Source organism: Salvelinus alpinus, chromosome 13 (genome assembly GCF_045679555.1).
Source record: "Salvelinus alpinus chromosome 13, SLU_Salpinus.1, whole genome shotgun sequence".
Taxonomy (NCBI): Eukaryota; Metazoa; Chordata; class Actinopteri; order Salmoniformes; family Salmonidae; genus Salvelinus; species Salvelinus alpinus.
In genome coordinates, this window is record NC_092098.1 from 5866320 (window position 1) to 5893726 (window position 27407).

The 27407-nt window shown below is 40.8% G+C and overlaps 1 protein-coding gene across 3 annotated transcripts; it reads left to right on the forward strand.

The window, feature by feature from the left end:
- Window positions 1-733: 733 nt before the first annotated feature.
- Window positions 734-26278, forward strand: LOC139536860 (CTD nuclear envelope phosphatase 1A-like). Of its 3 annotated transcripts, none has more exons than XM_071337549.1 (9): window positions 734-859; window positions 1108-1270; window positions 14908-14974; window positions 16853-16983; window positions 17115-17186; window positions 19594-19704; window positions 19973-20084; window positions 25062-25146; window positions 25279-26278. In XM_071337549.1, the coding sequence occupies exons 2-9, from the start codon at window positions 1166-1168 to the stop codon at window positions 25352-25354; spliced, it is 759 nt and encodes a 252-aa protein (XP_071193650.1). In that variant the 5' UTR covers window positions 734-859; window positions 1108-1165; the 3' UTR covers window positions 25355-26278. The 3 variants fall into 3 exon arrangements, with proteins under 3 accessions (XP_071193650.1, XP_071193649.1, XP_071193651.1); XM_071337550.1 differs by having other exon boundaries at window positions 742-859; window positions 1090-1270; XM_071337548.1 differs by having other exon boundaries at window positions 734-1270.
- The last annotated feature ends 1129 nt before the right edge of the window (window positions 26279-27407 follow it).

Genomic DNA, 27407 nt, shown 5'->3' on the forward strand with positions numbered 1-27407 from the left:
ATTTTTTTATTTTTTACTTAACACTTATTTTTCTTAACTGCATTGTTGGTTAAGGGCTTGTAAGTAAGCATTTCACTGTAAGGTCTACTGTACACCTGTTGTATTCGGCGCATGTGACAAAATGTGATTTGATTTAAATAGCCTCTGAAATATATGCAAACAGACCATAAATGTCTCAGATTTTGTTTTCTTGGAAAGCTGTGAGTGCTATTATATAATAACATATGAGTACCTGTTGCATTTACAACTTGTCTAAGTCTTATCATCAATGAATTCGGTGTAGGAAATGTGGGGACCTGGTGTCCAATGTGGCTATATGTGTGTGGAAACCATTTCATCACGGGTAAGTCCAACTCCCTGGCCAACGTGGCTGACATTTGGACAATCTTAGTAAGGTTCATGGCCCTTCTAGTATTCTAATTCATAATTTTATGGTCCCAATTTACACTGCAGACGTTTGTCTGGACTGGAGTCGTTTTAGAACAGAACTGCAGCCTAGCGGTTGTCTGGACTGGGTGTAACAAAATAGTTCTGTCTGACATTATTTTATCCACCACGGTCATTGATTGCGCTTCATAATAGATTACAGTATATTACAATGCAGTAGTGTATTTCTAATGACCTGCCTGTTGGTCAATGCTGGTCTTAACCATATTGAGGTCAATGCCTGTGGCCTGGATGTGACTATTTCGCGGGAGGAAGGTATTTGAAAGGAGCGCATGTTTTTCTCTACGGAAGTGACAGCGAGGCACTTATGGCGGTGCTCTGTCCATTTCCTTGAAAGTTGCGTTGACCGCGTCTAGTTGGGACTTTTGCCATATTTCGTAAACCAACTTATTTATCAACGAAACTAAGCAAGGTTAGAGGGGCATTGTTTGCATTTCATAAAGACATCTTATTTTCACACTTTAATCAAAGTCTAGCTTGCGAGGGCTAGGTAGTGACCGAGAACCAGTGAATGTTATTCGTCTGGAATCCTCGCTTTCGTATTTAATGACGGTTTTGCGTTGTAGGCTACTTTTTCTTTCATTTTCAGTGGAGTGTGGCGAAAGTGAGATTTGAACTGAGCACACGATTGCCATTGGCCAGTGTCTACTCTACCTGCAGGTTCGGGAAGGAAGAGGCTGAGGTCCTTTTACTCAACTGGTGTCGCTCGGGTTGTACCATGCTGAAGACCCGTCACCGCCTACTTGGCATTCACACTTTCGTCGGAGTTACATCTAGAATATGGGGGTTTATTCTGTACATACTCAGGAAGCAGTTACGGACGGTGAGTTTTCTAGAACTAAAAGTGTAATAATATTGGCCCCTGCTAAGGTATTTCCCCAAATTGATATCACTTGGATAAGTGATATTGGAAGCTGGATAAACTAATATACACACGGCCCATTTGGACTTGCCAATGCTCTTGACAGACAGTTAATCGGAAACTCATACACACGCCAATCTATCTATTAAAAGGTCTGAATGGTACTTCACTGTGCTATTTGATTCCAAATTAAATCATGGTAACATTTCAAAGACCTCGAGGAAAACTGTCAAACAGGTGTAATCAATACGGGTTGTCTTAACATGTGCTACTACACTGAGCAAAACGCAACATTTTAAATTGTTTCATGAGCTTAAATACAATGTCTCTGAAATTTTCCATACATACAAAAAGCTTATTTCTCTCAATTTGTGCACAAATTTGTATACAACCCTGTTAGTGAGCATTTTCCCCTTGCCAAGATAATCTATCCACCTAACAAGTGTGGGATATTAAGAAGTTGATTAAACACCATGATCATTACACAGGTGCACCTTGTGCTGGGGACAATAAATGGCCACTCCAAAATGTGCAGTTTTCACACAACACAATTCCACAGATGTCCCAAGTTGAGGGAAAGTGCAGTTGACACATTTTATGTCACATGCTCTGAATACAACAGGTGTAGACCTTACAGTGAAATGTTTACTTACAACCTTACCCAACAATGCGTTAAGAAGTTAACTTATTTTTTTCTTAAGTCAAAAAATAGTTGAGTAGAAAATAAGTAACATAATTGTTGCAACCCCTAATTACTAGCCTGTTCAACCTCTCTTTCGTATCGTCTGAGATTCCCAAAGATTGGAAAGCTGCCACGGTCATCCCCCTCTTCAAAGGGGGAGACACTCTAGACCCAAACTGCTATAGACCTATATCTATCCACTGCTGCCTTTTCTAAGGTCTTCGAAAGCCAAGTTAACAAACAGATTACCGACCATTTCGAATCGCACCATACCTTTTGCGCTATTCAATCGGGTTTCAGAGCTGGTCATGGGTGCACCTCAGCCACGCTCAAGGTCCTAAACGATATCATAACCGCCATCGATAAGAGACATTACTGTGCAGCCGTATTTATCGACCTGGCCAAGGCTTTCGACTCTGTCAATCACCACATTCTCATCGGCAGACTCAACAGCCTTGGTTTCTTAATTGACTGTCTCGCCTGGTTCACCAACTACTTCTCTAATAGAGTTCAGTGTGTCAAATCGGAGGGCCTGTTGTCCGGACCTCTGGCAGTCTCTATGGGGGTGCCACAGGGTTCAAATCTCGGGCCGACTCTCTTCTCTGTATACGTCAATGATGTCGCTCTTGCTGCTGGTGATTTTCTGATTTTCTGACCACACCATTCTGTATACATTTGGCCCTTCTTTGGACACTGTGTTAACTAACCTCCAAACGAGCTTCAATGCCATTACAACTCTCCTTCCGTGGCCTCCAACTGCTCTTAAATGCAAGTAAAACTAAATGCATGCTCTTCAACCGATCACTGCCCGCACCTGCCTGCCCGTCCAGCATCACTACCCTGGACGGTTCTGACTTAGAATATGTGGACAACTACAAATACCTAGGTGTCTGGTTAGACTGTAAACTCTCCTTCCAGACTCAAATCAAACATCTCCAATCCAAAATAAAATCTAGAATCGGCTTCCTATTTCGCAACAAAGCATCCTTCACTCATGCTGCTTAACATACCCTCGTAAAACTGACCATCCTACCGATCCTCGACTTCGGCGATGTCATTTACAAAATAGCCTCCAACACTCTACTCAACAAACTGGATGCAGTCTATCACAGTGCCATCCGTTTTGTCACCAAAGCCCCATATACTACCCACCACTGCGACCTGTACGCTCTCGTTGGCTGGCCCTCGCTCCACTCTCGTCGCCAAACCCACTGGTTCCAGGTCATCTACAAGTCTTTGCTAGGTAAAGCCCCGCCTTATCTCAGTTCACTGGTCACCATAGCAGCACCCACCCGTAGCACGCGCTCCAGCAGGTATATCTCACTGGTCACCCCCAAAGCCAGTTCTTCATTTGGCTGCCTTTCCTTCCAGTTCTCTGCTGCCAATAACTGGAACAAACTGCAAAAATCACTGAAGCTGAAGACTCATATCTCCCTCACTAGCTTTAAGCACCAGCTGTCAGAGCAGCTCACATATCACTGCACCTGTACATAGCTCATCTGTAAATGGCCCATCCAACTACCTCATCCCCATACTGTATTTATTTATCTTGCTCCTTTGCACCCCAGTATCTCTACTTGCACATTCATCTTCTGCACATCTACTATTCCAGTGTTTAAAACTTATTTGGGATAGGGGGTGGTATTTTGACGTCCGGATGAAAAGCATGTCCAAAGTAAACTGTCTGCTACTCAGGCCCAGAAGCTAAGATATGCATATTATTTACAGATTTGGATAGAAAACACTCTGAAGTTTCTAAAACTGTTTGAATCATGTCTGTGAGTATAACAACTTATTTGGCAGGCGAAACCCAGAGGACAAACCATTCAGATTGTTTTTTGAGGTCACTCTCTTTTCAATGGGGTTTCATTGGGAATCCAGATTTCTAAGCGACTTTCTTGCAGTTCCTATCGCTTCCACTGGATGTCAACAGTCTTTAGAAATCGGTTGAGGTTTTTCCTTTGAGAAATGAAGAAGTAGCACTGTTCAGAATGAGGGTAGAGGGAAGTGTAATCTTTGTTAGAGGCGCGTGACCTGAAACCTGTCTACACTTTGTTTTCCTCCAGTTTAGAACACAGCATATCCCGTCTTAAATTTTATTGATTATTTACGTAAAAAATACCTGAAGTTGTATTAGGAAAGTAGTTTGAAATGTTTGGACAAAGCTTACAGGTAACTTATGAGATTTTGTAGTCATGTTGCGCGAGTTGGAACCAATGTTTTTCTGGATCAAACGCGCCAAATAAATTGACATTTTGGATATATATCGACGGAATTAATCGAACAGAAGGACCATTTGTGATGTTTATGGGACATATTGGTGTGCCAACAGAAGAAGCTTGTCAAAGTTAAGGCATGAATTATATCTTTATTTCTGCGTTTTGTGTCGCGCCTGGAGGGTTGAAATATGATTGTCTGTGTTTGTTTGCTGGGGTGCTATCCTCAGATAATAGCATCGTTTGCTTTCGCTGTAAAGTCTCATTGAAATCTGACATGTTGGCTGGATTCACAACAATTGTAGCTTTAATTTGGTGTATTGCATGTATGATTTAATGAAAGTTACATTTTTATAGTAATTTATTTGAATTTGGCGCTCTGCTTTTTCATTGGATTTTGGCCAGGTGGGACGCTAGTGTCCCACCTATCCCAGAGAGGTTAATTGCTATATTGTAATTACTTCGCCACCATGGCCTATTTATTGCCTTACCTCCCTTGTCCTACCTCATTTGCACATACTGTATATAGACTTATTTTTCTACTGTATTATTGACTGTATGTTTGTTTTACTCCATGTGTAACTCTGTGTTGTTGTATGTATCGAACTGCTTTGCTTTATCTTGGCCAGGTCGCAGTTGCAAATGAGAACTTATTCTCAACTAGCCTACCTGGTTAAATAAAGGTGCAATAAAAATTATTAAACAGCAGCAATAAAATAACAAGTGAGGCTATGTACAGAGTCAATGTGCAGGGGCACCGGTTAGTCAAGGTAATTAAGGTAATATGTACATGTAGGTAGAGATAAAGTGACTATGCATAGATTATAAACAGAGTAGCAGCAGTGTAAAAGAGGGGTCTGGGTAGCCTGTTGATTAGCTGTTCAGGAGTCTTATGGCTTGGGGGTAGAAGCTGTTAAGAAGCCTTTTGGAACTCGACTTGGTGCTCCGGTACAGTTTCCCGTGCGATAGCAGAGAGAACAGTCTATGAGTAGGGTGGCTGGAGTCTTTGACAATTTTTAGGGTATTCTTCTGACATCGCCTGTTATAGAGGTCCTGGATGGCAGGAAGCTTGGCCCCAGTGACGTACTGGGCCGTACGCACTACCCTCTGTAGTGTCTTGCGGTCGGAGGCCGAGCAGTTGCCATACCAGGCAGCGATGCAACCAGTCAGGATGCTCTCTGGTGCAGCTGTAGGACTTTTTAAGGATCTGAGGACCCATGGCAAATCTTTTCAGTCTACTGAGGGGGAATAGGCATGGTCGTGCCCTCTTCACGACTGTCTTAGTGTGTTTGGACCATGATAGTTTGTTGTTGATGTGGACACCAAGGAACTTGAAGCTCTCAACCTGCTCCACTACAGCCCCGTCGATGAAAATGGGGGTGTGCTCAGTCCTCCTTTTCCTGTAGTCCACAATTATCTAATTTGTCTAGATCACGTTGAGTGAGAGGTTGTTGTCCTGGCACCACATGGCCAGGTCTCTGACCTCCTCCCTATAGGTTGTCTCATCGTTGTCGGTGATCAGGCCTACCACTGTTGTGTCATCGGCAAACTTGATGGTGTTGGAGTCGTGCTTGGCCATGTAGTCATGAGTGAATGGGGAGTACAGGAGGGGACTGAGCATGAACCCCTGAGGGGCCCCCGTGTTGAGGATCAGCGTGGCGGATGTGATGTTCCCTACCCTTACCACCTGGGGGCGGCCCGTCAGGAAGTCCAGGATCCAGTTGCAGAGGGAGGTGTATAGTCCCAGTGATGAGCTTTGAGGGCACTATTGTGTTGAACACTGAGCTGTAGTCAATGAATAGCATTCTCACATAGGTGTTCCTTTTGTCCAGGTGGGAAAGGTCAGTGTTGAGTGCAATAGAGACTGTGGATCTGTTGGGGCGGTATGCCAATTGGAGTGGGTCTAGGGTTTCTGGGATAATGGTGTTGATGTGAGCCACTACCAATTGAGGACTTGTGCGGTGTCTGTTTCTCAAACTAGAGACACTAATGTACTTGTCCTCTTGCTCAGTTGTGCACCAGGGCCTCCCACTCCTCTTTCGATTCTGGTTAGAGACAGTTTGTGCTGTTCTGTGAAGGGAGTAGTACACAGCGTTTACGAGATCTTCAGTTTCTTGGCAATTTCTCGCATGGAATAGCCTTCATTTCTCAGAACAAGAATAGACTGACGAGTTTCAGAAGAAAGTACTTTGCTTCTGGCCATTTTGAGCCTGTAATCAAACCCACAAATGCTGATGCTCCAGATACTCAACTCGTCTAAAGAAGGCCAGTTTTTTTTATTGCTTTAATCAGAACAACAGTTTTCAGTTGTGCTAACATAATTGCAAAAGGTTTTTCTAATAATCAATTAGCCTTTTAAAAGTATACACTTGGATTAGCTAACACAGCGTGCCATTGGAACAATAGGAGTGATGGTTGCTGATAATGGGCCTGTGTAGATATTCCATAAGAAATCTGCCGTTTCCAGCAACAATATTCATTTACAACATTAACAATGTCTACACTGTATTTCTGATCAATTTCATGTTATTTTAATGGACCAAAAAATGTGCTTTTCTTTCAAAAACACGGAAATTTCTAAGTGACCCCAAACTTTTGAATGGTAGTGTGTGTATATATATAAAAATGATCCAGCAACTTAGCACAGCCATTGAAGAGGAGTGGGACAGCATTCCACAGGCCACAATCAACAGCCTTATCACTTCTCTGCAAAGGAGATGTGTTGCGCTGCATGAGGCAGGTGGTGGTCACACCAGATACTGACTGGTTTTCTGTTCTACGGCCCTTTTTTTTCTGACCAACAGATGCATATCTGCATTCCCAGTTCCTTTTGTCAATAGGGGGAGCTGTTAGCACTTTATTTTTTTACATTTCCAAATTAAACTGCCTCGTACTCAATTCTTGCTCGTACAATATGCATATTGTTATTACTATTGGATAGAAAACAATCTCTAGTTTCTAAAACCGTTTGAATTATGTCTGTGGGTGAACCAGAACTCTTTCTACAGCGAAAGACCTTCGCATGACAGGACATGCGAAGGTCTGAAAAATAGTCTCTGATCTCGGATCAGTTTAAAACTCTGTGTGTGCCCTATGGATCGAAATGAACTGCACCCGCCTTCCCCTGGATGTCAGTAACCAATGAGAAGTGGAATGGTGTCTCTACGTGTTTCTCAGAGTTTATAAAAGGCAATGGAGTGAGATGTCCCTTCTTTTCGACGCTCGCCAAGGCGCAAGAGAGGACATCAGAATGGCATGCTCAAAAGCTCTCGTTATTGACCAAAGATTGGTCCGTCTGTAATTTAATTCGATATAGGTGTTAGAAACATCATAACGAAGTTATTTGAAACCGATTTATATCAGTTTATGCGAGTATATTGCTATTTTTCGGAATTTCCTTAGTATTGCGTTTGAGGATTTGGACGTGTGTGCCGTGTAGCTATCGTTAGCTGCTAGTTCCGAAGTTGAAGAGGTCGTTTTACAACAAAGCAACGATTCTTTTGGACAAAGGACACATTGCCCAAGATACTGATGGAAGCTCGTCCAAAAGTAAGAGCTATTTATGATTTTATTCCGTATTTATGTGGAAAAATGTAAACGCAGTTGTCGGCTATTTTTTGAGGCACTAGTCTGGCTGTAACTCACAATGTATGTCTAGTAACGTAAATTTTAAAAATCTAAATCAGCGGTTGCATTAATAACCAATGCATCTTTCACTAGCTGTCCAACCTGTATTTTTTTAGTCAATCTAATCGATAAATAATCGTAAACTTAGGTGCCTTTCCAAGATGGCGCCGGCCAGAATGCATGCCATGTTTTGACAGATTACATTGCATAACCACGATTTGTGATGCTAAATATGCAAATTTTCGAACAAACTCTATATGCATTGTGTAATATGATGTTACAGGACTGTCATCTGAAGAATTCTGAGAAGGTTAGTGAAAAAATTAATATATTTTGGTGGCGATAACGTTATCGCCCCTTTTGCCTTGATTCAATGCTGGGGTGATGTTAGCTCATGTGGTATGCTAATATAACGATATATTGTGTTTTTGCTGTAGAACACTAAGAAAATCTGAAATATTGTCTGGATTCACAAGATCTGTGTCTTTCAATTGCTGTATGCTGTGTATTTTTCAGAAATGTTTTAGGATGAGTATTTTGGTAATTGACGTCGGTCTCTGTAATTATTCCGGCTGCTTCCAACGCTATTTCAGATTGCAGCTGCAATGTAGAACTGTGATTTATACCTGAAATATGCACATTTTTCTAGAAAAACATATGCTATACCATAAATATGTTATCAGACTGTCATCTTATGAAGTTGTTTCTTGGTTAGTGGCTATATATATCTTTATTTAGTCGAATTAGTGATAGCTACTGATGGAGTAAAAAACTGGTGGAGTAAAAAAATGTGGTGTCTTTTGCTAACGTGGTTAGCTAATAGATTTACATATTGTGTCTTCCCTGTAAAACACTTAGAAAATCTGAAATATTGTCTGGATTCACAAGATCTGTGTCTTTCAATTGCTGTAGGCTGTGTATTTTTCAGAAATGTTTTAGGATGAGTATTTTGGTAATTGACGTCGGTCTCTGTAATTATTCCGGCTGCTTCCAACGCTATTTCAGATTGCAGCTGCAATGTAGAACTGTGATTTATACCTGAAAAATGCAAATTTTTCTAAAAAAAACATATGCTATACCATAAATATGTTATCAGACTGTCATCTTATGAAGTTGTTTCTTGGTTAGTGGCTATATATATCTTTATTTAGTCGAATTAGTGATAGCTACTGATGGAGTAAAAAACTGGTGGAGTAAAAAAAGTGGTGTCTTTTGCTCACGTGGTTAGCTAATAGATTTACATATTGTGTCTTCCCTGTAAAACATTTTAAAAATCAGAAATGATGGCTGGATTCACAAGATCTGTATCTTTCATCTGGTGTCTTGGACTTGTGATTTAATGATATTTAGATGCTAGTATTTACTTGTGACGCTATGCTAGGCTATGCTAGTCAGCTTTTTTACTGTGGGGGGTGCTCCCGGATCCGGGATGAGTACCAAGTAAAAGTTAAATCCATATTTTATGGCCTAATTAATTAATTCAATTTGTTACTTTTACATTTTTGTAAAGTATAGAATTAGTGACCCGGTGATGTATTCCACAGCGGCCAGCAGAGTCTAACACTGAATCCTAACATGTCCTGCCATGACCCATAACCGTTATTAGACAGTAAGTGTTTGTGTACCCAGTAGTGATGCCCAGGTCAGCTACCCCGACTATAGGTATTAAAGTGAAAATCTGGGGCCCGCACCCGACCCTAACCCAGAAATATAGATATTGTGCTGTACAGTCAGAACCATTTTGACAGGCCTTTGTAGATAGGCATATGTTTATGCTTATATTTTGCGACATTTTAGATACATGCAGCTTCTCTTCTGTTGGTCTACTTGTTGCCCTAGAAGACTAAATAAGCCTTTGCCCGCCAGAATGTCATAAATCATCAGAACGAATGCTTCGATCTACAATGAACAAAATTATAAATGTAACAAGCAACACTTTTACTGAGTTACATTTCATATAAGGAAATCAGTCAATTCAAATAAATTCATTAGGCCCTAATCTTAAGGATTTCACGTCTGGGAATACAGACATGTATCTGTTGGTCACAGATACCTTAAAAGAAAAGGTAGGGGCATGGATCAGAAAACCAGTCCGTATTGTGACAACCATTTGCCTCATGCAGCGTGACATATCTCCTTTGCATAGAGTTGATAAGGCTGTTGACCTGTGAAATGGTTTCCCACTCATCTTCAATAGCTGTGCGAAGTTGCTGGATATTGGGGGGGAACTGGAACGTGCTGTTGTACACGTTGATCCAGAGCATCCCAAACATGCTCAGTGGGTAGCTACATGTCTAGTGAGTATGCAAGCCATGGAAGAACTGGGACGTTTTCAGCTTCCAGGAATTGTGTTCAGATCCTTGCGACATGGCCATGCGTGGTGGCGAAGTAAGGGCATGATAACGAGCCTCAGGATCTCGTCACAGCAACTTGACTGCACAGAGATACCATCGATGAAATGCAGTTGTGTTCATTGTCTGTAGCTTATGCCTGCCCATACCGTAACCCCACCTCTACCATGGGGCACTCTGTTCACAATGTTGACAACACCAAACCGCTCACCCACACAACGCCATACATGTCTGCCATGACAGTTGAAACCGGGATTTATCCATGAAGAGCACACTTCTCCAGCATGCCAGTCGCCATTAAAGGTGAGCATTTGCCCACTGAAGTCGGTTTACGACGCCAAACTGCAGTCAGTTCAAGACCCTGGTATTCATTCAGCATTCAGATTCAGCATTCAGATGTGCTTCCCTGAGAGTTTGTGCAGAAATTCTAAGGTTGTGTAAACCCACAGTTTCATCATGTTTTGGTAGCTGGTCTCAGACGATCCCGCAGGTGCAGAAGCCGGATGTGGAGGTCTTGGTGGCGTGGTTACACGTGGTCCGCGGTTGTGAGGCCGGTTGGATGTACTGCCAAATTCTCTAAAATGATGTTGGATGCGGCTTATGGTAGAGAAATTAACATTAAAGTTATTGGCAACAGCTCTGGTGGACATTCCTGCAGTCAGTATGCCAATTGCACGCTCCCTCAACTTGAGACATCTGTGGCATTGTGTTATGTGACACAACTGCACATTTGAATGGCCTTTGTCCCCAGCACAAGTTGCACCTATTTACATTTACATTTAAGTCATTTAGCAGACGCTCTTATCCAGAGCGACTTACAAATTGGTGCATTCACCTTATGATATCCAGTGGAACAACCACTTTACAATAGTGTATCTCAGTCTTTTAAGGGGGAGGGGGGGGTTAGAAGGATTACTTTATCCTATCCTAGGTATTCCTTAAAGAGGTGGGGTTTCAGGTGTCTCCGGAAGGTGGTGATTGACTCCGCTGACCTGGCGTCGTGAGGGAGTTTGTTCCACCATTGGGGTGCCAGAGCAGCGAACAGTTTTGACTGGGCTGAGCGGGAACTGTACTTCCTCAGAGGTAGGGAGGCGAGCAGGCCAGAGGTGGAAACATGTTCTCATGTTCTGAGCAAGGAAGTTAAACGTTAGCTTTCTTACATGGCACATATTGCACTTTTACTTTCTTCTCCAACACTTTGTTTTTGCATTATTTAAACCAAATTGAACATGTTTCATTATTTATTTGAGGCTAAATTGATTTTATTGATGTATTATATTAAGTTAAAATAAGTGTTCATTCAGGATTGTTGTAATTGTCATTATTACAAATAGAAAAATTAAATAAAATAAAAATCGGCAGATTAATCGGTTTCGGCTTTTTTTTGTCCTCCAATAATCGGTATCGGCGTTGAAAAATCATAATCGGTCGACCTCTATGTAATAATTACCTATGTAATGATCATGCTGTTTAATCAGGTTCTTGATTTTCCACACCTGCCAGGTGGATGGATTATCTTGGCAAAGGAGAAATGTTCAATAACAGGGATGTAAGAAATTTGTGCACACGATTTAGAGAAGCCTTTTGTGCGTATGGATCTTTTATTTTACCTCTTGAAATGTGGGAAACACACTTTACATGTTTCTATATTTTTGTTAAGTGTAGTTGAAGTTGGTAGGCATACATTTCAATTTCTGCTTCTCCCATTCAGTAAAGACATTTATGGACCAAGGAGAAATGCAATAACTCTAAATTAACGTGAGGGGTTTCCCATCCCAAATTTCAGTTTGAATGGTTTTAAGGCAACTGAAAGCTGTTAAAATGACCAAACATGTTTTTCATAAGATTTAAGTTCAGCTTGGATGCAAATGTTATGTGGTTGAAATACTATCAGCTTTTATGATGCTGATAAAGATAGCACCTTTTTACAGATGATCCCTAACTGCGTATTCATTCTCTCAAGATGCTGAAAGAATGAAAGAATATTTTCCCCCTATTGTTCCCCAGTCAACTTACATTTGGTGTATAATTTTACTGTAAGAAATCCTTAATTCTGCAGGAGCTCATATTGTAGTAGGCTATATGAGAGGTTATAAACCTACAGTCAGTGTCCAGATTTCAGTTAGGCTACTATTCTATTTAACCTATCTGAACAGTCAACCTGGACTGAGGTAATATAAATCCGGGACACTCCAATTAGTATGATATGTTACATTTCGTGTGGTATTTATTCATTTGTGGATGTCATCCATTTTGTATGATACACTAGACGACCAAAAGTATGTGGACACCTGCTCGTCGAACAGCTAATTCCAAAATCATGGTCGTTATTATGGAGTTTGCTGCAATAACAGTCCCAACTCTTCTTGGAAGGCTTTTCACTTGATATTGGAACATTGCTGCAGGGACTTGCTAACATTCAGCCACAAGAGCATTAGTGAAGTCGGGCAGAGATGTTGGGCAATTAGGCCTGGCTCGCAGTCGGCGTTCCAATTCATCCCCAAGGTGTTCGACGGGGTTAAGGTCCGGGCTCTGTGCAGGCCAGTCAAGTTCTTCCAAACCCATCTCGACAAACCATTTCTGTATGGACCTCGTTTGTGCACTGGGGCATTGTCATGCTGAAACAGGAAAGGACCTTCCCCAAACTGTTGCCACAAAGTTGGAAGCACAGAATTGTCTAGAATGTTGTTGTATTCTTTAGCATTAAGATTAACCTTCACTGGAACTAAGGGGCCTAGCCCCAACCATGGAAAAACAGCCACAGGCCGTTATTCCTTATCCACCAAACTTGACAGTTGAAACTATGTATTGGGGCAGGTAGCGTTCTCCTGGCATCCGCCAAACCCAGATTAGTCCGTCGGACTACCAGATGAGGAGTGTGATTCATCACTCCAGAGAACGCGTTTCCACTGCTCCAGAGTACAATGGCGGTAAGCTTTACACCACTCCAGCCGACGCTTGGCATTGCACATGGTGATTTTAGGCTGCTTGGCCATGGAAATCCATTTCATGAAGTTCCAGACTAAGTTATTTTACTGACGTTGCTTTCAGAGGCGGTTTGGAACTTGGTAGTGTGAGTGTTGCAACTGAGGACAGGATTTTTATACACTACACGATTCAGCACTTGGCAGTCCCGTTCTGTTAGCTTGTGTGGCCTACCACTTCACAGTTGAGCCGCTGTTGCTTTTAGACGTTTCCACTTCACAACAACAGCACAAAGTTGACCGGGGCAGCTCTAGCAGGGCAGAAATGTGAAGAACTGACTTATTGGAAAGGTGGCATCCTATGACCGTGCCACGTTGAAAGTCACTGAGCTCTTCAGTAAGGCTATTCTACTGCCAATGGTTGTCTATGGAGATTGCATGGCTGTGTGCAAAATTTTATACACCTGTCAGCAACGTGTGTGGCTTAAATGGCCGAATCCACTAATTTGGAGTGTACACATACTTTTGTGTATGTTACCAATTGTAATTCATACAATATGTTACGAATTCCAGTTTGTGTTTGCTAACGTTAGTGACGTGGCTAACGCTAGCTAGGCTAGGTGTTAAGGTTAGGAGTTAGCTAAACCTTCACCTAAACCTTTAACCTAACATGCTAAGTAGTTGCTAAGTAGCTAAAAAGTAGTAAGTAGTTGAAAAGTTCTTAATGAGCTAAAATGCTAAAGCTGTCCATGATGGGATTTGAACACACAACCTTTGGATTTCTAGATGTTCGCGTTTATATGTCCACCCATCCACCTCGACCAATCACCCTACTTTTGTTTTTGCCTTAAGTAACCTGTCTTATGTAACCATACCAAACGTAACACATTTTACTAATTTGAGTCCTGGATTTATATTTACTATGATACGTCTAGTTTATGAGACTAGGCTGGAACAGTTCAGCTCCCTTGATGTGCCATTTTGAAGTCCCCATTTTGTGACTGTCAACAACAAAAAAATTGCGCCTCACGGTCATCACACGATTCCTCCTCTTTTACCACTTAACCAAATCTTTCCCAAACAGACTACTTTTCTGGGTCTCACTCACTATTTATTTTTAACTTCTCTTATTGAATGAACGGCGATTGTTGTTTTTGCCTCACTTTATTGACTTTACTTTATCTGCCCAAGTTTTCTGCATTTGGCAATTGGCGTGTATTTGGCGTGCTACAGTTAGGCCCTAAAGCTTAGGCTAAGGCTATGCACTAACGCCAGATAAAAAATAATGAAAGAAAAACTTCCATGTCGCCTATAGATACAACTTGCACAAGAATTATACATGTAGGCATTTGTATGCCTTATTTTCTCTCTATTCAAACCGCCTGCCACCCACCCGTCCTTCATCCACACAATATTTCATGACCCTAAAACCTGCCGCACTCTGACATAACTGCGGGGACTACAGGTTGAGTCAACCTGCGCATCACTACTACTGTACCCATAACTATCTGACTGTCAGTATACACTGACACCTACAGAAATAACTTCTTTATAGACATCTGTCTGGAACCCATCAGAGGATGGTTCAGTTCACACAACTGATCTAGGCCTAGTTCCAAGTGAATAGAGAACAAATAAATATATTTTTAAAGTACTCCAGCACGCTGGTATTTCTCCACAATGTATTTAACAAATGGCCTATTGTGTTTATCCCCAAACTTAACTTGTCAAAAATATTTTTGGTAATTTGACATTTCAGTTTATCAATTGTGACCGTTGCGCATCTCTACCTCTGCAGGTAATCCAGTACCAAACAGTACGTTATGACACATTACCTCTGTCGCCTGTGTCCAGAAACAGACTCGGTAAGTATCCTGTCACTATAGTGTCTAAAAGGTCAAAGGGTCTTAATCTTGTCCCAGATCTGTTACTGCTGCCTTGACTTTTCTTACAGTACAAAACATACAAAAGACAACATACAGACACACACAAACATCACACCTGCCCAGACCCACTTGTTCTCACTCCTATCTCTGCGCTACTCTCTGCCACGTCCTCAAATTGCACCATTTTGTTCCTCCGTTTCCCACACTCTGGCATATTATTTTTCCATTGTCTTAACGATGGAGGATTGGTTGTTTTCCAGATATGTAAAAAAATAAAATACCAAAGTAATTGATAAGAGTATCGTCCAACCCATCTTCAATATGTACCCATTGTTCCTTTTTAGTGCATTAAAAACCCTGTTTTCTCCCCAATTTCGTGATATCCAATTGGTAGTTAGTCTTGTCCCATCGCTGCAACTCCCCTATGGACTCGGGAGAGACGAGCGTCGAGAACCATGCATCCTCCAGAACATGACCCTGCCAAGCTGCACTGCTTGCTTAACCCGGAAGCCAGCTGCACCAATGTGTCGGAGGAAACACCTGCCACAAGGAGTCCCTAGAGTGCGATGGGACAAGGAAATCGCGGCCAGCCAAAGCCTCCCCTAACCCGGACGACACTGAGACAATTGTGCGCCGTCTCATGGATCTCTCGGTCATGGCTGGCTGTGACGCAACCTGGAATCGAACCCGGGGCTGTAGTGACGCCTTAGACCGCTCCGCCTCTCGGGAGGCCTGTAGTGCATTCAAACATATGTCTCAAGTAAAAGCCTTGGGTGGTGAGTAGATACAATTCCAATCTGAGAGGTTAAAACTATATAAAGACTTATGGAAGAGTATACTTTAAAAAATGTCTTCGTTGGGGTAATTGGGATTACAGAGAATAAAAAATATATACATTTTGGGAGCCATGCCATTCTGAAGAGGTTAATTCTACCTATAAGATTCATAGGAAGATTGTTCCATTTTAATTAGGTCTATTTTCATATTGTTGAGTAATGGGATAAAGTCATCTTTTATATTTGTTTTGTCACTTAAGCATCCTAAGTATTTTATATTTTTTGTGGTCCACTTAAAGTATTGCCGTAGATCATGAGTTATTATTTTTATTTTACCCTTTTGCCATTATTTCAGTTTTTTACATGTACATTTTATATCCTGAGATTTAATTATTCTGAAAATATTTTTTAACAAGGGGGGCATTGAGTTTTCAATATTGGTCAGGTATATCAGGAGATCGGCAAATAAGTTTAGATTATATTCATGTTTACCAATACTGATAGCTGTTACATTTTTGGTCCTGTCTAATTCTTTCTGTAATTGCCAGTGCAAACAGGAGGGGAGAGAATACATCACTGTCTTGTTCCCCTTTCTTAAGCAATTTCAGATAATGTATTTGTATATTTTTGCTTTAGGATATTTATAATATTTTTATTGCATGTATTTCAGCTGGAAAGTTGAAGGCTTGCAGAGTTTTTTTTAATTTTTATAGGAAAGACCATTCAAGACAGTTGAAAGCCTTTTCCACATCAACAGCCATTATTGATAAATGTATTTTTTATTTTTTTGCGTATTGTATCGTACTGAAACGTGTTCTTGTATTTGTTTGTAAATGTCTATTATGTCTAAACTATTATTGTCGCTGTCATGACATTGAATGTAAGGGGTTGCCGCGACAGAACAAACAGATCTTGGACCAGGCTATGACAGTAGGAGTTATTGGTATGACTTAACAAACAGATCTGGGACCAGGCTAGAGACCAGAGATCTATGGCTTTGAAATTGAAAAATGAGAGGTTACTTGTTTTAGTTTTTCTCTGTGGTATTGACTGTGATTGGACTTGGGCTCCTGCTCATCAGATGCAGTCAAGAGGAAGATTCTGGTGCTGGACCTTGATGAGACCCTAGTCCACTCCCACCATGATGGGGCTGGGAGATTCAAAGGGAGATCCAAAGTGAGACCAGGCACTCCACCAGACTTCATCCTAACGGTATTGGCCTATATGTTCACTGTCTGATTAATTAGCGTCGCGCTGTCACCTTGTCAACAAACACCAGACTGACTCACACGCCTAACCTTACCTATTCTCTTTTATTCATATTCTCTTTCTCTCCCGTGAAGGTGGTAATCGACAAACATCCTTTCAGGTTTTTAGTACATAAAAGACCGCATGTGGACTTCTTCTTAGAAGTGGTAAGTGATGGGCCTTTTGTGTCAACATCCAAATAAGTACAATATAGTAGCAAGTATGAACATTTATTCAAATAAGCTTTGGTTATAGGATTTCAAGCAGCTAAATACTTTTGTGTTAGCATCTTGTTTATTCTCTCTGCAGTGTTTCTTGGTACCAACGACTGCTTAGTTGTGCTTTGAATAAAGGACTGTATCTTGACGTGTGAGTTGGGGCTATTGTCGTGGTGTCCACTTAAAATACAGAGAGGAGGATGGCAGTGTTATTATTGCAGTTTAAATCATGAAATTATATTGAAGGATGAATGGATATTAGGACGATTACGGTGAAGGGATGGTTAACTGGAAAATTAAAAAAAATACATGACTGATCTGATATATGGTAAAACAAATGCATATAAATGTACTTATAAACCTCATAACATTTCAAAGGAATATCACAGGAGTGAAAGTTAAAACATTAGTAAAATAAAGTTATGGTAAACATATCAATTAGTAACAGTGAATGTTCTCAATCAAATTCTAATACAAATCAATAAATAAGAATTTATGTGATCAATAAATGCATCCAAAACACCAAGGAAAGGTTATGAGAGGAAAGGTGTGTTGTAACAAACACTTGCAAACTGTTAAGGTCTGGCGCTGACGTTTCTTTTTCTTTGGTATCGTGGCGGTCGCACCTTTTGTTTGTTCATGCTGCCACCTACTGTGCGGGAGTGTAGTCGATCACGTTACATTTTGTGATACAAAAATAAAAAGGACCAACTAACCCTACACTGAGTGTACCAAACATTAGGAACACCTTCCTAATATATTGAGTTGCAACCCTTTTGCCCTCAGAACAGCCTTAATTTGTCGGAGCATTGACTCTAAAAGGTGTCAAGCGTTCCACAGGGATGCTGGCCCATGTTGTCCAATGCTTCCTTCCCTCAGTTGTCAAGTTGGCTGGGTGTCCTTTGGGCCGTGGACCATTCTTGATACACATGGGAAACTGTTGAGTGTGAAAAGCCCAGCAACGTTGCAGTTAACACTCAAACTGGTGTGCTTGGCACCTACTACCATACCCCGCACTTAAATATTTTGTCTTGCCCATTCGCCCTCTGAATGGCACACGGTTAACAATCCATGTCTCAATGGTCTCAAGGCTTAAAATTCTGTCTTTAACCCGTCTGCTACACTGATTTGAAGTGGATTTAATAAGTGACATCAATATGGGATCATAGCTTTCACCTGGTCAGTCTGTCTTGGAAAGAGGTGTTTTGTACACTGTCTATACCACTATTTCCTAAAAATGATAACACCACCCCATTCCACTACTGGCCTGGGAGGACAGTACTCTTTCGTTCCACACACCTTGTAACTCTTCTGCAGTAAAACCTCATACACCCAAGTACTTCTCTGCAGCTCCCACCACAACCGTCTGTTTTCTGTGATTTCCGTTCTATTTCTACAGTTGATAACCATGGCAATGAATGTGAAGAAGCCAACCTTACCGAAGCAGAAATGCGTATCACTTTGTATTGCCCAAGGCCTGGTACTCACCCTTGACCCATCATCCTTTACTCCAGTGTTTCCCAAACTCGGTCGTCGGGACCCCAAGGGGTGCGTGTTTTGGTATTTGCCCTGACACCTGCACAGCTGACTTCAAATCATCAAAGCTTGATGATTATTTGAATCTGCTGTGTAGTGCTAGAGCAAAAACCAAAACGTGCACCCCTTGGGGCCCCAAGGGCCGACTTTGGGAAACCCTGCTCTACTCTCTTCACTGCCTCGGCATATGACACCTTCTGTTCTACTCTGACCCTGGCAGCCTCAACTTGTCTCTCTCGCACCGGGTAATTCTGATCTCCAGCAACATGGCCACTGCCACAATTGACTTTATTTTTTCACCGATACTACACATTCCTTTGTCCCGTGCCCTCCTGCACACTTCTCACATCTCGGAATCTCCCTCCTACACACTGCTGCAACATGACCGTAAGCTTGGCATCTGAAACACTGTAATGGGTTCACCACAAAAGCTCTTACAGGATAACTGAAATATTCTAACATGACTTTGTCAGGTAGAATGCTTCAAAACTCAATGACAGACAAGACGGTGTCTTCTCAGTTTTACCACGCTCGCCACACTGATTTTAGGGAAAGGTGTGTGTATTTAAAGCCTCTGCTGGAGGGGGATTGGACAGGGTTGGTTGCTTGGTGATAGAATGAGGGGGACTGTCAGTCAGGGTAGGGGCAATTGGACAACCGTGATGACGACAAATGTATTTGAGTAGTGTTTTGAGCTAGCAATCAATACATTTTCATTTTGGGGTTGTGTACTATACAGTTAATCTCTGATTTATAATTTTGTGCACGTTTGTTTGGATCTCTTAGCTGTTTGTGTGAGATGCAACTCGTTTTTTTTTAGGTGAGTCAGTGGTATGAGCTGGTGGTTTTCACGGCCAGTATGGAAATATATGGCTCAGCCGTGTCTGACAAGCTAGACAGAGACATCCTTAAACGAAGATACTACAGACAGGTAAACAAACCCACTAACAGGTTCACTTCAGCTCTGTACAGTTATGCACTCTGCTCAGTCTTACACTCTGAGGGCTGGTTTCCCAGATACAGATTTATGCCTCGTCCTCCACTAAAAAGCACTTTTAAACAAAAATCCTGTGTCCAGGAAACCGGCCCTGATTGTCTCTGTCATTATTTATAGGTTCTCTCTATGTAAAGTTAGACTTATCACTCTTTTGCAACATATAAAACTCGCTTTTATTCCTAATTTTCATTTCTCTGTTTAGCACTGTACATTGGATCTGGGTAGCTATTTTAAAGATCTTTCTGTGGTGCACAATGATCTATCTAGCGTAGTCATCCTGGACAACTCGCCTGGAGCCTACCGCATCCACCCTGGTAAGCAGCTGTTACCATGTTATGACTACATGTTAGGCTTGGGCGATATACCGTATACCATTTAAGAAAGATAATAAGTCACTAGGGTGCTGCGGGGGGGTGTGCTCCGCCCCTGCATATAATGACTTATGTCAAATTATATCCAGCTCAGGGCTCCAGCTTTGCATTTTGTTTGCTAAGTGGGTAGTTGTCAAAAATCAAGCTTTTTGGTTACAGCAGAGTCATTCTAGTCTGAGTACTAGTCTCTTTAGCTAACATTCCACTCCTTGTCATTGCTAAAGAGACTGGCCTTTCTGCCATCTTCAAATATGAACATTCATCATTAATGAGCTCGAGGAGAACGGAGGAGTCAATCATGATTCGATAACCCTCACAGCTATAATCCAATTACGATTATCCAAATATTGGAGCTATATCCCTTTTTTTCTTCCACAGAACATGTTGGTATCCAGTTAAGCAATACTTTTTTGTTTGTCCAGACACAACCAGTCCATCAAAATCTAGCTGCATATTGAATGTTTTGAGATTCGGCAATTGAGATTGCTGAAACGCCGGTCTCTTTGGCAATGACATGGAGTGGAATGTTAGCTAAAAAGACTAGTACCCAGACTAGAGACGTTCAATCCCTTTCTCGATCAAGATCCCTGTTGCCTAAATTATTCAGTGATTAAAAATGTAAAGAAAATTGTATTAAAAAAATTAAATAAAAATAGCGCCTCTTGTGTGCACTTCCGGTAATACCGTATACCCCGGTATGGTATGATAATCTGGATACCGCCCAACGCTACTACATGTACAGGTAACTGCCAAAATAAAGGAAACACTTGAGTAAATGAGGGATATAAAGTAGATTGAAAGAAGGCGCGGCTCCTGAGTTAAAGGAACGATTTTGCCATTTTGAATGTTGTAATGTTTTTGTGCATCTCTGGGCGATGTTCCATTGATTTCCAGAGTAATTTCATGTTGTCATGTGTATCTGCGCTATTGCCGTTCAAGCAGGCAGAAATTCAGCCGGTATCACATAGCATTGCAGTAAAGCCACTAACTACACTGGAAGTTAATAGGAATACGACTTTTAGGTCATTGGCCGTTGCGAATGTCAGACTCCACTCTTCGAGGTACATCGATCTGCACGTTGAACATGGTGAGATGGTAGACAACTATATCGATAGTGCAGTTTGTTTAGGCGATTTTACAGCTAATTAGCTACTTCATATGCTGTTGCCCAGCCAGCCCATAGAGGAGCACTGCATTGTGGGTTTTGTAATTGACTTGAGCTGCAACAAAGTTCCACAATTTTCACGTTATCAACCTTATAACAACAAAATGTGTTCACCCCAAAAATATTGTTATAACATTTTAGTGTTATTTAACGCTATAAATTATAGGAATTCGTGGTTTTGGGTGTATTTTTCCATTAATTAAGCAATTAACATCCCATCATGCTTAGGGTAGAGTCCTGCATCGGATAGCATACCTACAGTTCCCCACGGACGACCCACAAAACAAAAATCAGCTGGCATGTGGAATGAAAACATTTTAACCCGAGGGTCGGCACACTGTTCAGAACAATTTTATTATGGGTAGGAATTGTTTTAAATCAAGATAAACGTTGTACAAATCCAGGAGCTTGTGTTGCATTGTCCTGAATTCTATTCTGTAATAGTGAGGCAGACATCGTAGCCTACGGCTAGATGGATACACAGCCTGCAAAAAGTGCAAGCAGGTATTTGTTTACGATAATTCAGTTAATTATTACATTCATTCAGGCTTTCGTTCAGACTATTTGCAGGGCATATGAAGTTCCAACCTGTGCGGCTGGTAAAACTGAGGATAGACTACTAAATAAATGTAGGCTATTTTTGCAGCCTATTCGGTTCTCGGAATTGTTAAAGTTTCAATTAAAATATTTATTTGAACTAAACAATATTGAATGTAAAGGCTTTGTTATGTCGGCTATAGGTTTCATTAGATAAGAAGGCTAATTAGAAAGCTTTTTTTTTTCTTCAAAGTGATTTGAGTTAATGTGCTGCATCGTATTGGGAAAATAAGATATTGTTATTAATTCATGGCATGGTTTCCTTTTGTCCAAATGTTGGATAGACATGCAGACAAATTAATGTAGGGAAGGGGAATAGCTTAATAGCCTGGAGTCATAAAAACAATTTAAATAAATTTGTTATTTGGTGGGTCACGGATTGGCTCTCGGATCAATTCAATGCGGGTGGGTCAGGTTAGAGAGATCTTCCCTGATGTCGGGTATTGGGTGGGGCTCGGAATTGATGTGGCCGGGGCGGGTGCGGCTCCAAAAAACTGACCCATGCAGGACTTTAGCTTAAGGTCATGTATAACAATGCCCAGTTGCGCATCATTTTGGATACCATGGCTAGAAGAACAGATCTGTGACTTTGAGAGTGGTCTCAAAGGAGCATAGGGTATTTAAACAGTGTGTGTGTGTGCCTCAGTCAACAGATCTGAACAGTATGGGAGATTCTGGAGCAGCTATGGAGTGATTTCAGTGCCAACAGATTGTTTTTTAATTTGTATTAGGATATTGAATTTGAATTCAAGGCACACATGTAATCATTGAATTCATAAATTGAACTTGTATTTCATGATTTGAAACTGAATTGAATGAATATTGCTTTCAGTTGTAAAATTGTTGAATATTCAAACTGATATGATAAGTTTCAATATGGTATATTGCATTCATTGTCTGTATCAAGTTTACAAACTATAATTTAGGGTGTATCAAAGTTTCATATGTTCAACCTCTGAGATTCAGCTTTCAAATTCATTTCTCTAAATTCCTCTTTAAAACCAAACCAACATCGAGGTACTTTGCCAGCCAGGAAAGGTAGAGGAGAACGGATAGAATCAAACACTCTCTGTGGGGAAACAACAGAAGTTTCTGGCGGTTTCTGAAGCCCAATATGGCATGTTGAATTTATATTCTTCCAATTTTTAATTTGGCTCTAGCGTTTGAACCATTTTGGCAACAAGCTATTATTTGAGATCACGGCATCAATATAACTGCCTGTGTTCGAAATCAGGCCTAATGCACAATACTTTCAGTGGCAAGCAGAAGGATCTGTGCACTCATTTAATAAATGTAACAGAGGTGGTTTGGTGATCCATGCATGTGATGCGCAACCTTGCCTGAGACCTGAAGAGATGTTAGTTTGAGTAATGAGGTTCTAACCCAGGTCTCCTGTGCGCCAAACAATGCAACTTTTCAGGTCTCCGACAAGTTACTCATCACGCAAGCATGGTCACCAAACCACCTGTTACATTTCACCCCCCCTTTGACCACCACCTTGAATAGACCTATCCAAGTCACAGGACCAATGCCTAGGCTTTATCTCGGCAAGCTAACGGTCACGTTACCCTTCCCGGAGACTTGAAACTAACACATCTAACAGGTCTTCAGGTTGCTCATCATATTAGCATCTATCACCAAACTGTTTTGATGAGTAACCTTGCTGGATCGTGAAGACTTCTATTAGTGTAGCAGATGGGGATTTGTGGAACTCAATCCTCAGCATGAAGGGTCGCCCCTTGCACAATTGAAGAAGGCCTTTTTTAATAGCACAATTGGTGGGAATGCTTCAGGAGGGCAGTCGTGTGTTTTGAGGCAAAAGTCCTGAGTTTGATCTCGGTACTATGAGCCGAGTCAGGGGGAAGCAGTACTCGTTAAGCAAGAAGCAGGTTGTCCTTTACATTAACTTCCTGAACTTATCCCTATAGGCTTTAGCTAAGTGGGCTAACACAGTCTTGTGACATGTAGGAGACCTAATTCGAACCCAGTCAGTCACAAGAGCAAGCTTTTAAATAGGGAGTGAAAAGGCTATCCTTAGAAGGGCTATGACAGGGCCATTCAACTATATTCTTAATTGTGACACACTTCTAATGTGTTCTGTGCAGCCTGTGATCATCGTAAAGGGGAACGTCCGTGTTCCACAGAGTCTTTGCTTTCAGGAATGGGGTCATAATAGTTTATAGCCAAAACGGTTCAAATGCTAGAGCCAAATTCATAGGAAGAAAATAAATTAAACATACCATATTGGCTTCAGAAGCTTCAGTTTACCACAGAGAGCATTTGATTCTGTTCTGGTCACCTCTACTTTTCCTGGCTGGCAAAGTACCAGGATGTTGAATCTGAATTTGAAAAATGAATCTGAGAAGTTGAATATGCTATTTGAAACTTAAACTTGAAATTATAGTTTAAACTTGATACACAGACAATGAATGCAATATCTACCATATTGAAACGGAATATGTAAATATTGGATTAGAATATTCAAACTGCATTTTAAAAATACAATATTCATTCAATTCAGTTTCAAATCATGAAATACAAGTTCAATTCATATATTATGTCGTTTACTTCGTAAACAGGTGTTTACTAAGTTAAATGTTTATTAACGGGCCCTTACAACAATGCAGAGAAAGAAAATAGAGAAATAATAGAAAAGTAAAACATGTAATAATTGATTCACAATGAGTAACGATAGCTTTGGTGTATATACAAAGGGTACCAGAACTAAGTTGATGTGCAGGGATACGAGGTAATTGAGTTAGGTATTCAATATCCTAAAGCAAATTCAAAATGGGATTCAAATATAATTTCTGCTGGCATTGAAATTCATCCAATAGAGTCCAATAGAGTTCCAGACTCTTGTAGAATCTATGCCAAGCCATATTGATGCTGTTCTGGTGGCTCGTGGTGGCCCACGCCCTATTATGACCCTTTATGTTGGTGTTTCCTTTTATTTAGTCAGTTACCTGTACAACTCACACAGGATTATATGTTAAGTATATTTGGCTATGTATTATTTCAAACTAAGTTTAGGTAGATGCCAAGTGCCGTTTTCATTGGATTGCTTATACAGAAGGGGCTTTTGGGTTATAACAGTTCTGTCATGGATCTGGGCTGTCTCCGTACCCTCTTGTCAAACATTTGTGTTCACCTCACAGACAACGCAATACCCATCAAATCGTGGTTCAGCGACCCAAGCGACACGGCTCTACTTAACCTGCTACCCATGCTAGACGCACTGAGGTATGTCTCAAAGATATTACACCTGTGACGAGCTGCCAAGATTAGTGGTGCCTCTCATCATAACTTATTATTAGTATGTTGATTTTTCCATAGTAATGTTTCTTTATCTTGCCCTCTTCCTCTCAATCTCAGGTTCACCTCAGATGTCCGATCCGTCCTCAGTCGAAAACTCCAGCATCCGCTATGGGGATTCGACCATCCGAGCTAGTATCAGCACCTTCACTTCCTCTCTTTTTTTTTTTTTTGAATGCCCTTTCTCCTGGTTTGCAGGACCCCTTCCTCTGCTCTGCCCACATCTCTCAATATCCACGGTGTGACCCTTTTTAAGAAGAGGGAGGGCAAAGACTGGGGGCCACAAATACAGAGGGGGGGGGCTACGTATAAGGAAAACAAAGTGGAGAGGGCAAGGTTGTTGTTTTTTTTCCTGAATGGAAACTCTTGCCTTTACAGTCCTTGGATTCTGGGAGTTCATGTCGAGTGTTTGTGTAAATTTGTGAGTCGACTTGCATTAGTTAAATATTTTTTTTTTTATAGATAAATTATGAAATCTTTTTAACTATTGACTATGGAAATACTGATGATATGAGACTATAAAGAAACCAGTCATTTCTTATTTCCCATCCCATCTTTATGATAGTTTATGCCCCTAGAACTCAACTCTCTCTCCACTACTATACCCAGTCTATCATTCTTTTTCAACATGTCTGTTAATCTTTTCCGTTTATCAGCTACCTTCTCAGGTAAGGGTACTTTTAATAGTTTGGTTCTGGAGTTAAAGTTAAGATTTAAGGAACAACTAATAGATAACTGATCAACAAGCTTAAATAGAACTGAATATTTACTCAGTGGTTAGGGATGGACTGGGTCGGGCCAGGTTGGCAATATCTTTCAATTATTGGGATGTGTGGATTTTTACTGAGGGGTCAACAGGGTGGTTAAGTAATGAGTTATTTTCTCCCTTTGTTGAGAATATTTTTTTACTCTTAAATAATTTGTGTTCTATTCAGAGATTTACAGAAATAGCTGAAAATTACTTGAATGTTTAGTTGATAGAGAAGATTTTTACCGTACTTCTCCATCCACAGAGCAAAGATGGGTTTTCTTTTTGATTATAAAACAAGCATTCCATTCATGGGCACGTTTTCTTCCTTGAGCCTGATTTACACCCATTCACTTTCGACCATGTACACATGATCACATTTCCTTCAATGTAACCCCAACATCCCAGCCCATTGAACAATGTACGCCAAGGCCTTGGTTGGGTTTCTGTGTCACTCAAAATCAAATCAGTGTTTCCAGTAAAATGCTAGGCATCATACTCCTCTTTTTTTTACTGACTTTTAGATCATGATCGTCTCATGTAGATTATTCTATTACTACTTTATTTTGTGAGCTTAACTTGCTGCATTCCATGGTGAATCTCAAACAAAATTCAGAGCAATCTTTTATTATTTAACGGAGAGTATTTTCTTGTAAGTGACTACTGGTACAATAATACAGGTCCCTGGTCTAACAGGGACGGTTGTCACTAGTTAACACAAAGTCAGAATTATGGTTAAAACCTGCAATTTATCTTAACATTTTATTTTAAAACAAACCTTAACCACACTGCAAACCTTATACCTGACCTTTAAATGAACACCAAAAAGCTAATTTGTTAGCCAAATTTTTACTTTGCTTGTGGAATCTGACTTATCTAGTGGAAACCCTGGTGCATGAGGTTTACGTTGCAGTGTAACCTTCCTCGGTTGGTTTTGGGTTTATATCTAGGGTGAAGATGGGAATCGGAAATGTGGTGTTCTGGCTATGCTCTTCAAGAGGTGATTGGTATTAAAACCAACCAATGGTTTTAGCGGAGCTGGGGTTGTTCTTGCCCCTCAGCAGTCAAATTGAATGCTCTGCACTGTATTGTGACGTTTTATTGATATCAATAAGGTGACGACATACCCATAAAACATAGCGGTCAAACAGGAAAATGGTTCTAATTGTTTTTCCACCAATTTTCCCATAGGGAATTTTAGAAACACTTAAAATAAAGTCTGTGTTTCGTGTGACAACCATGTAAATCTCTCTCGGACAAGGTGACTTATCAATATATATTTGGCTCTATTTACTCCAATTTGAAAATGCTAGTTCGCATCAACGTAGACATCATGCTTCACTACAAATCCCTGCAAGCTACTGCATGTCATCTCAAGCTGACACCTTTGCTAACAGGTATTGTGTACATTTAAAATTTACACAAGACCGTTCACAGAATG

Bases quoted from the DNA above. Each gene is read 5' to 3' on its own strand.
- LOC139536860 (XM_071337548.1), top strand. From the start codon at position 1,166: ATGCTGAAGACCCGTCACCGCCTACTTGGCATTCACACTTTCGTCGGA. The intron at 16,984-17,114 runs GTATTGGCCTAT...TCTCCCGTGAAG, and splicing joins CACCAGACTTCATCCTAACG to GTGGTAATCGACAAACATCC. The intron at 25,147-25,278 runs GTATGTCTCAAA...TCTCAATCTCAG, and splicing joins CCCATGCTAGACGCACTGAG to GTTCACCTCAGATGTCCGAT.